Source organism: Gymnogyps californianus, chromosome 24 (genome assembly GCF_018139145.2).
Source record: "Gymnogyps californianus isolate 813 chromosome 24, ASM1813914v2, whole genome shotgun sequence".
Taxonomy (NCBI): Eukaryota; Metazoa; Chordata; class Aves; order Accipitriformes; family Cathartidae; genus Gymnogyps; species Gymnogyps californianus.
In genome coordinates, this window is record NC_059494.1 from 2,816,424 (window position 1) to 2,829,981 (window position 13,558).

Consider the following 13,558-nt stretch of genomic DNA (forward strand, 5'->3'; position numbering starts at 1 on the left):
ACGGTTCTCACACGCAGACACTAACTAAATTCTGTCCCGCTCCGGGGACTCCCTCTCCTCCCTTTTCTATATTTTTGCCTCTTTACTTTTCAAGTGGTGTCTCTCTGGCATTTGGGGATGTGATACTTCTCTCTTTGTTGAATTCTCTGGGTCCAACAAGGCAAAATCTTGAGAAGTTTCCATCTCCATCTCAGCCTTCTCCTCGCCACCACCCCACCTCTGCAGCATCCCTCGGGCACAGAGCGGCCGGTGGGAGGGGGCCGCTCTCCAGAGACGGGGGAGGCACCTGGACCATTTCAGGCCGTGGTGGTGGAGGGGCTGTTTCGTTTGGATGTGGGAGAAGGTGATATGGGAGTCGGACTCCACTGGAAAAGGGGAGGAGCAGGTTTCCCGGGGCGCGGAGCGGGGAGCTGGGGGCCCCAGCGGCTGTGGAGGAGATTTTTCGACGCTCGCCATGCCAGCTCTTGCAAGTAAAGATGAGAAATTGCTAATAAATTTTTGTGTATTTATCTGTGCTGTGATGGGTCTAATCTTGATCAATGGAACCCTGTTGCTATGAAATATCGCTTTTATGTCTATATTCTATATATTGTTTGTGAAGTAAAAATTTATTTGAAGTTTAATTTTTTTGGTTTTTGGTTTTTGATTTTTTAATTTGTTCGTTTTTTGTTTTGTTTTTAATGAAGGAAGAAAATAAATGATGACAAACCCCATCTATATTTAAATTATCTTTTGCTCTTTTTTCTTTTTCTCCCTTTTCTTCTTTTTCTTTTCTTTCCTTCTTTTTTGTTTTGGTTTTTTTTTGTTTTTGTTTTTGTTTTGTTTTTTTGTTACCTCTGTGCGTCTCGTCCACAGTTCGCCGTGTGGCCCCTCGCTTCTCCATCTTACCCGTCAGCCATGAAATCATGCCCGGTGGCAACGTCAACATCACGTGCGTGGCCGTGGGTTCGCCCATGCCATACGTCAAGTGGATGCAGGGAGCAGAGGACCTGACGCCTGAAGATGACATGCCTGTGGGCCGTAATGTCTTGGAGCTCACGGATGTCAAGGACTCAGCCAACTACACGTGTGTGGCCATGTCCAGTCTGGGAGTCATAGAAGCCGTTGCTCAGATCACGGTGAAATGTAAGAGAGTGTGAGCACGCCTGCGTGAGCGAGTGCGTGGGTTCCCTGACTGCACGTTTGTAGGAGCGTGCATGCACAAGCGTGTGAGCTGCTGCATGGGTGTAGATATGTGCAAGGCACGTGTTGGGTGCACGGTCGTAACAGAGCGTCTGAGCATGTGTGCAAAGCAAATGTGGGCACGTGTCATGTTCATGCATGTGAGCATTTGTAGATACGTGGTCGTGCCTGTCAGCCTTCACCGGTGCATGAGTGGGAATGTCACTGTGCGACTGCGTGGGTACCTGTTTCTGCTTGTGTCTTTGTGTGTCTGCATGGGGTGAGCCTGTGACTGTCTGATCGGCACATGAGGAGTGTGGGGACACAATTATGCATGTAAAAAGGTAGTCGTGCATGAGCGTGTGTGTGTGCATGGGAGAAGGAGCAACGTGGCTGTATGGGCATGTGGGTGCCTGACTGCATGTATGTAAGTCCGTGTTGTTACAAGCCTGTCTGTACATGCGTACGTATGTGAGCATGAGCAGGAAGACAAACTTGTGCACCACGAGTGCCATGTGCTGGGATCTGTGCATGCGTCTTTGGGGATCCCACACACAAAGAAATCCACAGTGAAGGGGAACCTGGTGGCTTGAGATCTTTCCTCGCTTTGGGACAACTGAGCTGTTTGTTATGAAGAGAACTGTGATTCAAACCCCTGCATGCTTGTTTCTGTCCTGGGATATGAGGCTGGCCGGGCAGTTTGCAAGGAGCCTTGGATGGCTTGAAGCCTGCATGGCATCCTCTTCCAAGGTTAGAGATTCAGCCAAGGCCCTGAGGATCTCTGGCATGTGTGCCCTTGCAGTAGAGCCTAGTTCCAGCATCTTAGTGGCCGTTGTTGCCTCAGCAAGAGGGGGAATAACCCCAGCTTCCAGCTAGCAATTCCTAAGAGGAGCACGGGTGCAATCTTCAATCTATTCTGTCCTCAGCAGGGGAGTATTAAAACCCAAGCGGGATGCCCCTGTGGTTGGGTGAGTGTAGAGCTCTTTGTATGAGCTGGTGTCTGCTCTGAGTGATGGCATTGCCCACAAGGGATGTGGGGAGAGAGGAGGTGGGAAAGGATGCGGGCGGGTGGGGGAGAGGAGGAGAAGTACTTTGGAGAAGGGGAGGGCTAAAGAAAAACAATCCTGTTGTATCAGTGCATCTGACTAAGGAACAGCTGACAAAAGAAATGAGTAGGAACTGGTGAATCTTGACGTGACACTCATCCTGAGCTTTTGCACAGGGAGTGGGCTCACGTGCTAGCGGAAGGATGCCTGGGGCTGACCTGAGGTGCTCTTTATTTTCCTGAGTATTTTCTTCCTTCCCCTTTTTCCCTGTCTTATCCTATCAATTTAAAAAGCTGCTGTGTAAGATACATTGCTTTTGCCTCCCTCTATCCTGTCTCCTGAGATGGGGAATCTTGCCCTGCTGGTACCTTCTGCCTTTTGTCATTTTACTTGTATTCTATTCCCCTTTATGTTCCTGCGTGTAAGCATCTGCAATCTTTCCCAGTCAGAAAATGAAAGGAGAAGTTAGAGCTTTAGAGGTGCGCAAGTCTAGAGAAGAGGAGCTTGGAAAGGGTCTAAAGCATGGAGTGAGGAAAACATGTAAAGCTTGCTGTTAAAGGTGTCCGACATGTAGCATGCAGTCTCCAGCAAGCTCCAAAGGTAGTCTTCTGGATGAGGGACAGGGGAGATGAGTATTAACACATGTTTTTGGGTTGAGAGGAAGCACTCCAAGTATTTATAGTTTTCTAGTTCTGGAGAGCACAGCCTGCACTATACCGTTACCTGCACACTAAACAAGGAGAGATTCAGCAGTGCCGGAGCCGGGCTGCCAGCGCTGTTTCGGAAGATCTGATTACGTGCTCGGAAGGAGCTCCTGCGAAACTGCTTTTCCTTACTGCCGTGTGAGCCGGCGGATGTGCAGCTGAAGTCTGTGCTAATGATTCCAGATGTTTAGCTGAACGCTTTCCTTTTGATGGAGCAGTTTAAGGAGGATAATAGAGTGTATAACTAGGTTCATAATATTTCAGCAGCACTTTACTGAACTGCCGCACCGTGATTGGTACTGTGCCTCTGGCTCCTACAGCCCTAACTAGCCCAATTAGGCACCATTTCAGCATATGTGGTTTTTTTTTAAATGTCTGTTCTTCCTGATTCTCAGCACTCCCCAAGGCTCCTGGGACACCAGTGGTGACAGAGACGACAGCAACAAGTATCACCATCACCTGGGACTCTGGAAATCCAGACCCTGTGTCCTACTATGTCATTGAATACAAGTCTAAAAGCCAGGACGGACCATATCAGATCAAAGAGGACATCACCACCACACGCTACAGTATTGGGGGGCTCAGCCCCAACTCTGAGTACGAGATCTGGGTCTCTGCAGTCAACAGCATCGGGCAGGGGCCTCCCAGCGAGTCGGTGGTCACTCGCACTGGGGAACAAGCTCCTGCCAGTGCCCCCCGTAATGTGCAGGGACGAATGCTGAGCAGCACCACCATGATCATCCAGTGGGAGGAACCGGTGGAGCCCAATGGGCAGATCCGTGGCTACCGTGTATATTATACCATGGAGCCTGATCAACCCGTCAGCAACTGGCAGAAGCACAACGTGGATGACAGCCTCCTGACCACTGTGGGCAGCCTTCTCGAGGACGAAACCTACACAGTCCGGGTCCTGGCCTTCACGTCTGTGGGAGACGGGCCTCTTTCTGACCCCATCCAAGTTAAGACGCAGCAAGGAGGTGAGCACCTCTGTCACTCACCTTGGCTGCACTGGGCTGCAGGAGGGAGGGGTGTTGGCTTATAGCATTAACCAGCTGTGTCACCAGAGCATTTTTTTCTTTATTGGTTCAATTTGGTTAAAATAGAAATAATTGTCCGGGAGGAAGCTTGGCGCAGTGGCTGGAGCCAGAGGGCCTGGTGCATGATTTCTGATCTGTTTTTTCTCGGAAAGGTTGTTGCTTAAATGGGTGGGGCAAGCAATTATGCGAAGAGAATCCATTTCTGCTGTGCCATGTTTCAAAGTGAAGTATCTTATTGCTTCCAGTCTCTAAATGTCTTTAATACACCTAAAAACACTCACTGCCAAGGCAATGGTGAAGCTTAACTCTTCTTAAAGTACCCAGAAACTACCTTTTCAGAGGTGAGTGGGGAATGAGCCTTATTTTGCCTTTTTCTAAAAGGAGAGCAAACCAAAGCCCTCATTGTCACAACAGATGTGTTGAGCTGAGAACAAAAGGTGTTTTATCACAGGTTGCTTTCGGGTGCTCTGCTATTGGTGTGGGGTGCTGGTGAGGAAACCCTGCATCCTCAATGGGCTGCTTGTGGGCTTCCCACTTACAGAATCTTTTAATACTGGGGGTTAGTGGGAAGGGCTGTATCCTGCACTGCCAAGGAAGAGGCACATGATCCAGTAGGACTCTTCCATCTCCAGCAGCTCTGGACATGCTTGAGTCCTGCAGTGGGATTTAACCCTGCACTGCTTTAAAGGAAGGCCCTGCCCACTCTGCAGCGTGGCATTTTGCTGCTGACATGCTCTTCACACAGAGGCTTTGAAGAAAACAGGGCAGGAGTCTTGTAATTAGCCAAGTTAATGTGGTTTCTCCTGTCTCTCATCTTGCCTCCTCTGCCCCGTCGGCTCCTTCTCTGTGTCAGTTCCTGGGCAGCCGATGAACTTCCGAGCAGAAGCCAAGACGGAGACGAGCATCGTGTTGTCGTGGAGCCCTCCCCGCCAGGAGATCATAGTGAAGTATGAGCTCCTCTATAAGGAAGGAGACCACGGCAGGGAGGTGAGTCCGGAGAGCAGCAGTGCAAAGGGTTGGGGCCCCGAGGAGCATCCCAGCCCTCCGTTCCCCGAGGTGGCTGAGAGAGGGGAGTAGGGCAGGTGTCTCTGGGCAGGGCTCGCCTCTGCTCCTTTTTGTTTGTTTTTATTTTTTTCTTCCCCCTCGCCCATCTCAGGTGCCGAAGAACTTCGAGCCAACGACCTCCTTCACTGTGGAAGGCCTGAAGCCCAACACTGAGTATGTCTTCCGGCTGGCTGCCCGCTCGGCTCTGGGCCTGGGGGCCTTCACCCCGGAGGTCAGAGAGCGCACCTTGCAGTCTAGTAGGTGTCTCTCCTTTTCCCACCCTTCTCTGAGGGGAAGACAGTCAGGGAGCCAGAGATGGTGGGCACAGGGGTACGGAGCTGTGGGGCGGACGTTCGCGGTGCTGCGGCGTTTCACACGTCTGGGGTTCCTCTGCAGGGAGGGGGGACACCTCGGGGACCTGCTGCCTTCTCCCTTTTGCTGCCCCAGATAGCTGAGATGTGAATGAAGAGTGGGGCTGGTGCATGCTTTGGGGGGGGGGGGGGGTGGTGATGGGAGGCCAGTTAGCACCATCCACTTGATGGGGTGGGGAGCAGCGAAGAGCTTGTTGATGGGCCACGCTGGCCCTCGATGCTGAGCATGCTCAGGGGGGACGGCACCCCACCGTCGCGCAGCAGCTTGCCTGTCCACCAGTGGAAACTGAGCAGCAGCTGTCTGGAAGGGGGACACAAGCAATGGAGCAGGGAGACAGTGGGGGAATCGGGAGGAAGAGGAGAAGGGAAGGTGATTAATCAAAAGTCCAATGTTTTCACCAGCCTTTGGGAAAGCAGTCCTCATGCTCTTTTCCATGAGCGATTTTGTGGCCACAGGGAGGAAGGCCTGCTGGCCCAGTGAGCGCTGGGAACGGTCCCATTTGGGCTCCGGCAGAGCGGGAGAGAGAGGAGTCATGTGGAGGCTGGGGGGGGGATATTAATGACACCAGGATGGAGCGTATGCAACCAAAATGTGCTGGTTTTAGTTTAATGGATTGTCTCCCTTCACTGTTGCCCTGGGGACAATAACCCTGGATGGCAATATTTCAACCTGGGCTTTTCACAGATCTTTGCTTTTAAATGAGGTGTTTTTTCACTGCATGAGTGGCTGTGGCAGCTGTTCTTTGTGTTTTCTGTCTCCTCTCATCTCTACTAAATCACTCCGCTGCAGTTTGGAGTAGCTGGGAGCAGAACTAACTCAGAAATGGCTCTGGTCACCAGTGTGAGGAGAGAGAGCGCCTGCTCCCATCTCTCAGTGTCCTTAACAAGGGAGAGCTGCGGGCTCTCGGCTGGGCACCTGCCCCATCTTTCTGTTTTAATTGTCACGTCCTGCTGTCTCTCTCTCTTTCCCCTGTCTCTCTCCTCCTCTTTCTCTCCCCCCCAGGAGTGGGAGGAAAGAGGAGTCTGTTTCTGCATAGACAGAATTCCTTACTGGGGCTTTCTCAGGCCTCTAGTCCATTCAGAGATATTTTGTTTTCTTCTTTCTTTCAAATGTTTTTCCCCTTTTTTCCTTTTATTTTTTTTCCTTACTCTCTCTACGTATCGAAAGAAAATCCTTTCCTGACTGCTGCAAATCCGCTGATTCTGATCCCAGTATGGTACTGTCAGAGGGAGCATCACTGTGGGGTGGGGGAAAATGAACTGAAAGGACCTGAAAAATAAGTGTAAAACTTACATATACTCTGCTTCTGTTTTCCAAGGGGTTTCCCTCCTTGAGATTTGTGGGGATGGGAGGAAAAGAAGGTCTGGGATTTGTGCTTTCTGGTTCGATAAAAACAGGCTGCAAGAGGGGTGTGGGAGCTGATGGCAGAAGGGCTTAGTGACGCTGAAAATTGTTCCCTAAAGAGTGAAGAGAAGGGGATCCGGGAAAGGGGAAGGCTTTGGGGCTTTTTCTAACTTGGCACCTGCCCAGAATGAGGCCTGGTTTATTTCTGTGTAGCTCAGCTTTCATAGGGATAGTTTCATTAATTTAACGCTCTTAAGAACATCAGCTGGGAGCTGTCAGTGTCCTGTAACATGGTGAAACATTTTTTCCTGGCTGGCTGTTGGAGGAACAAGTCAATTCTCCCTGGTCCGGGTGACATCCTTCGGCTCACAGACCTTCTGGCTCGGGACAGGCTTTTGTGTCTTCCCGCTCGGGACAGGCTTTTGTGTCTTCCCTCTGCAGCTCCTTTTCCGTTCAGCTCCTCCTTGGCCCGCTCCATGGCTCTTTTCTCTTCTGCTGTCTGCTTGCCTGCCTGCATGCTCTCGCAGCCCGATGAAACCAGCTCCCTGCTCTCTGTCTGTCTGTCTCTTGCTGGGCGGTTTCACACCACAATGGCATCTTGTCTCTGCAACGGCAAAGCCTCCTTCGTCCTCCCGCAGCCTGCCGAGGCGTTCGGTGCTCTTCCCCTCCTAGCTCAGCTGGCAAGCATGTGCCTGCATGCCGCAGCCCTCCCTGCATTGCACACCTTTCTGCACAACACCCTCCACCTCCCTGTCAGGGTGGCTCCTCCTGAGCATCATAACCAAAGTAAAATCCATTAAACTAAAGGTAAAGTATCTTTTTCTTCTTGAAGTAGCTGGGTTTTAACTCTTCAAGTACCAGAGACGTAGACTGTAAAAATAACAGACTCTCATGGTTGGAGGAAGCTGTTTTGCCCTTTCTAACTAGCCATGACCTTCCCAGGGCTCCTTGGCAACTCTCCTACTCAGAAATTTCAGAGTGCGAAGCATGTGTCAACAGACAGGGGTGGCAGAGTGGGTGCTGTGAGGCTGCATGTGCAGGTGTAGAGGAACAACGGGGCTTTCTTACCCTCTGTTCCTTCCTAAGAAAGGATGTTTCCCCCACCCATTAGCTCTGCTCTCCTTCCCTTCCCTTCCCCCTTCCTCACAGTATATGAAGTGAACAAAACTTATACAAAGTCTGTGGTACCTAAAGGGTTAAAAAACATTGTATTGTACAAGGTCAGTAAGGGTCATTCTTGTGGCTTGGACAGTCAACTTTAAAGCATGTAAAAGATGCAGTTCAGGTGAGTACTGGCTGGTCTCAAGCGGATTCACAAATACAGTCCACCCTGTCGCTGCAGGCTCACACACACGTGCGTGGATCTGCACACACTCATGTATGTCCTGGAGCCCGTGGGAGGGCGGGGAGGGGTTCCCCAAGAGCTGTCTGCCTGGTAAAAACAGGGGCCAGCAGACAAAGATGATGATCCCCTGGCTGGGGGGCTCTTGCCTGTGCTGTGGCTCCTTTTCCAGCAAAGGGGCTTGAGGTGAGCTCACAGCCTCTGGTTTGGGCTGCGGTATTTTGCCTCCTGCATACAGCTCCCACCTTCTCGATGCTGTCCCCACGCACGCATGCACGTCTCCAGGGTCACGCAGGTTGGGCTGGATTGTGAAGGAAACTCACAGTGCCATGAACTCCCCAGATGCGTCTCCAGTATGGCCAGCCAGCACTTGGTGGCTGTTTTCATCCAGGTGCTGTAGTCGATGAGAGTGACGGGGAGGGGGTCCGGGTGGGATCTGGGCCTTCTCCCCCATCACCCACCCACCCCGCCTTTTTGACCAGAGAAAGTGCAAACCATCCCAAAAGGAGGCCTCGCTCCAGGGCCTCTCGGTAGGTCCCTGTGCTGGAGCATAGAGGGTGAGTGAGCGAGCGAGTGTGACCACGCGCAGCAGCTGCCAGTGCAAACAGTGAACCCAAGTGCCAGCTGGAGCTCCGGCTCTGCTTACTGGGGCTTTCATAATGAGTTTCAGGATGGAAAGGGTAGGTCAGGTCAGACCCTCTCTGCAGTGGGTTTCTCAGCCGTGGTGGCTTTGGCTGGACTGCTAAGCAGGAAGGGTGGCTTTTAATAGTACCAGCCCCTGATGGGGAGAAAAAAGAAGCGAACAGCATCATGGCAGGCACTGGAAGAGGGTTGAGTCTTTTCCTCCGTACCCTGAAAGGGACTTGAGTTGCTTCTGGGGTGTGGGAAGGGGCAGTGCACCTCCATTCTGGAGATGTCAGTGCTGCATCAGTCACAGCAGATGGAGAGAGCTATAGGGGGAAGGAAATCCGTCAGTAGGAATCTGCCGCCCTGCTCTCTGGTCTCTGTACAGGTAGCTTAGCAAAAGAGAATAGATTGGGGTCCAAAATTGCCATTACTGCAATAGCTGGGCTTCTGCTGGCAGGGGCAGGAGTAACTCAGTCGGGGGAGCTAGCAGTGGGGCAAGGTGGCATTTTAAAAGCCAGTCGTGCAGAAACCCACCAGGAGCTTGGTCTGGCCTCGTAGCTCAGTTTCTCTTGTTCTCTCGTAAGAAAGTCTTTTAAGTTAGCAGTTGAAGCGTGGAAGGTAGGTAAACAGACTGGGAATGTTCTAGAAGGAGTCACTTTTTATATCAGTATTATTTTATTATTATGATTTCCTTTCTGATGTTTTTTTGTTTCAAATTACTGGCTTGATTTATGTTTTATTTTCCAGTTTGTTCCTTTTGGTTTTGTTTGTTTGACATGTTTTGTATTATTTTGCGTGGCTAGCCATGGCTGGGGATCGTCACTCTCTGCAGTGGGATTTCTGAGAATAAGGGTTTCATTCTGCCATTTTAAATACTGCCAAAATGTAGCAATAAAGCATGAAAGTGGGAGGACAACACCCAGAATGTCCTACTGGACAGAGTGCTTAGCACTGCAGCGTAAGGACTATCTTTACCCTTTCTGCAAAACCCACTTCTGTTTAATGGAGGCATATGCAAAGCATATGGCTTTCACTCCAGTGCAAACTGGGCAAAGTGTGACTTGATTTAGCAGACTCCTCAAGGCAAGCTGGGCCTAAACAGCTGTTTGTGACTCAGGGATGGGAGTAAGAGCTTTGAAAAAATCATTCCTCAGTAAAAGCTTTTTGTTCATTAAAAGCAACAGAGAAATGAGAAATGGTGACCAGCATTTATCTACTCCTGTGCTTCTTGCAGGTGATGCTTTGGGGGCTCATAAGGACACCCCAGTTTCTGGCAGTGTCTGCAGAGAGTTGAGAGCTATTTATTGCAGTTTGACTGTATTGGGTGAGATTCGATTTGCAGGGTTGCCTTGAAAACGTATCGCTCTCCCTGCTTACCTGGGCTGATTGATTGTAATTAGTGATTGAAAGAAGTCTGGTCTAAGATTTCCCAAAGCGACTAGGTTACAGCTGGGGTACAGAAGTGGCAGACTCTTTGTCCAGACTTCACCAAGGTCTCAGACCCATGGTGTCTCCATCAGCAAACCTGTGTTTCTTACAGTTCTCCCTGTATCTCAAAGACACAGCCATGGCACGGCAGTGTGCGCCCCGGCACGTAGTGTCTGACGGAGCTGGTGTCAGCGTCCTGCTTCCTACTGAGCAGACCGCGCTAAAAATTACCTACTGCAGTTCAGTAAACACCGAAGTGAGCAGCCCTGCACTAGAAAGCTGTGGTTTACACCTTCCCCATCTCCTGAAAATCAGCCCTTAGACAGTTGACTGCTGCCACCGTGAGAACATGCGGCTGCTTAGGGCCCCATTTCCAAAGGTGTCCTCCTGGGACTTTCAGAGATACCTTGACGTAGTTTAGGCAGAGAGTGCAATGGGAGTTAGAGCTGCTGCCACTTCTGAAAACCCCACTGGGTACCTGAATACCTTGTTAAGTCCGCTGCCTCGCTCCTTTGCAGATCTTTTCTCTAAAACCCTGCTATCTAAACACATTGTGGGCTCATTGCTTGGCAATATCCTGGGCATTACCACCGTGTTTTTTCACCTCCTTCAGTCTGTGGACAACTAATAACTTCCATCTGGAGGTACAGACTCTTAAATTTAAGCCTCCTGGCAAAAGATCTGCTTTTCTTACTTTTCATAGATCCCTTCAAAGAAATTCAAGATCCCAGAGACTGCAGTTTGGAAACAAGTGTTTTACCAGCCAGGGCAGGGTTTGCCAGGCTGCTGTAAAACAGGGAGCTAAAGGAAAGGCCTTTTATAGGGTAAAGCTGGGTGCTTAGTTTTGCGCCAGCCACACTTACTAGAAGCAGCAGGACCCCTCTTGGCTAGCCCGCTTGCTGTTTTAGTCCTTTGCTTTATAACATTTCAGTTTTGATGCCCCATTTCATTTCCGTTGGCTTTTTTTTCTTTTCATTTTAAAAAAAAAAAAAGACAACAACAAAAAGCTCTCTTCTTTTTTAATTTTATCTTCCTAAACCAAATTTTTGTACGTTTTATTTTAGATTTTTTTGTTATCATTTTCCTTTTTTTTTCTTTTATCTTTCCCATCTTTTGTTTTTTCCCCCTTCTTCCCTTTCCCTCCTGAATTTTCCCCCCTCGTAGAACCGTCTGCCCCCCCTCAAGACGTAAAATGCGTCAGCACCAGATCCACCGCCATTCTGGTAAGTTGGCGGCCGCCTCCGGCTGAAAGCCAAAACGGCGTCCTGGCTGGATACAGCGTCTACTATCGAGCGCTGGACTCTGAGGACACGGAGCTTAAGGAGGTGAATGATATCCCCCCAACCACCAGTCAGATCCTACTGGAGTCCCTGGAGAAGTGGACAGAGTATCGCATCACTGTCGTGGCTCATACGGAGGTGGGGCCGGGCCCGGAGAGCTCGCCGGTTATCGTCCGGACAGATGAAGATGGTAATTGCACTTTTTCTGGTTTTCTCCTGAGTCCCCTGGTCGATACGTGTCCCTGGAGTGGGCTTTTCCCACGCTGGGGAGGACACGTCGAATCCCTTCTCATGGCTCATGTGGTGCAAGACCAAAGCCTGAATGGGCCCTCAACGCAGGCTCCGGTCCAAGACATGCAGCATCCTTGGCTGCCATCTCCCCAAGCCCCTCTGAGAACTGGGGAATGTAGGGTCGTCCTTCCCTGCTTTAGGGTTGGGGTTTTTTTGATTTCTGGGGTTTTTATAATACCAAGCCTCTGAGCCTTGACTGCACCACTTTTCCTGAAAAGATGCTCTTACTGAGCAAGGAAGCAGCTGAGGCAGCAAGGAAGTGAAATCAGAGAAGAGGAGACGATAGCTGCCAGAAACTCTTTTAAAATATTAAGAGTTCTTCCCGCACATTCCTTGTTACTAGCTCCTCTTTAAGCCAAAGTTTTGGTTAGTGGTAGAAAGAAAGAATCTCTGTTAAAGTTTCAAAAAACATTCAGTGACAAGCAGTTTAGACTCCAGTTCAGTGGCCCAGCTCAGAGACTTTTAGCACAAACACGGACAACGAGACTTGAACTTTCCTGGTATTTCTACAGTAAAATAAAATCAGGAAAAAATGTGAATGTGTGCATGAAGGGAGAGCACCCTCACTGTGAGGGTGAGGTAAGACCCTCAAATAATATAGGTCAAGTAAATAACATAAGTAAATTCCAAACTTCTCAGGCTTTCTTCCTCCATCCCAAATAAAAAGAATTTTTAAAAAAGCAACAGATTTGTTCCCAGTGTGGGTCCTGTTTCCCTGAGCATCTGCCCACATCCAAATGGATGTAATACCTTGCTCAGAGAAAGTGTGATTTTCTTGCAGATGAAGCTGTCATGCACATTATTATTATTATTATCTCCAAAAATTCAGCCCAAATTCTATCCAAGAAATCTTTTGTTTCCTGTCCTGAGATTATGCAGTGGCTGTAACCACCAACCCACCTGCCCTGCCTGAGAGACAAGGGAACTCCAAGGGCAAGTCCCCCTCCGCATCTTCTCCACCCTAACATCCCACAGGCAGGACCAGAGCTTTTCTGGCTCATTAGAAATTGGCATTGCCCTCAGAATGTGATCTGGAACTTTATGGTTTCTCCCATCTGAGCGAACTGGGGACAAAGGAGCCCGTGGGAGAATGGCTGGACTATGAGATGGACCTGTTTCCATGCATATCTCCGAGCCATGCAGATGAGATCCTCCTGCTTCCCTGTTTCACTGAATAAAGGCCGTAGCAGATGATGGGATATCTAGTTTGACTGTTAAGTCTCCCCCACCTTTCAGGGCTGTAGATTCAGTGTGCGTATGTCCCATAGGTGAAGTGATTACGTCCCATAGGTGAAGTGACAAGGCTCCAGATAGAAATCCCCAAGTGACTCTTACCCCTTTCTTCTCTTTCTCGCAGTGCCCAGTGCGCCGCCTCGGAAAGTGGAGGTGGAGGTCCTGAACTCCACTGCAATCCAAGTGTTCTGGCGCTCTCCAGTCCAGAACCGCCAGCATGGCCAGATTCGCGGCTACCAGGTCCACTATGTACGCATGGAGAACGGAGAGGCCAGGGGGCTGCCCCAGATCAAGGATATCATGCTGGCTGACGCCCAGGTAAGAACTCGCCTCCTACTCCCGTCTCCTCTCGTGGAAGGTTTGAGGGGGTGGGTGCTCCAGCTGCCTTGTCTCATCCCAAGCAACATAATGCTGGAGAAAGTAGATGAGTATCTCTATGACAAGGTATATGTTGTCTTTCTGCAGTTCATTTGCACTCCCAGACAATAACTATTGTGGAAGAGTATGAACTGCTGTCCCAGCACTGAACTAAATACCATCCATCCTCCCTGTGTCTGGGAAGTCTTTTAAGACAGGCAAAGGCCACAGTGGAATCTACTAATTTCTCCCACTCTACTTCTTCCTTCATGCTGGCCTGGTAACTTCTGAC

General features: G+C 49.9%; 1 protein-coding gene across 1 annotated transcript in view; it reads left to right on the top strand.

The window, feature by feature from the left end:
• Positions 1-13,558, top strand: part of PTPRS (protein tyrosine phosphatase receptor type S) — a 164,578-nt gene that overhangs the window by 115,585 nt on the left and 35,435 nt on the right. Inside the window, 6 exon segments of the mRNA XM_050910677.1 lie at positions 856-1,125; positions 3,307-3,888; positions 4,802-4,935; positions 5,105-5,249; positions 11,270-11,575; positions 13,034-13,227. Coding sequence (XP_050766634.1) covers positions 856-1,125; positions 3,307-3,888; positions 4,802-4,935; positions 5,105-5,249; positions 11,270-11,575; positions 13,034-13,227 — 1,631 coding nt within the window.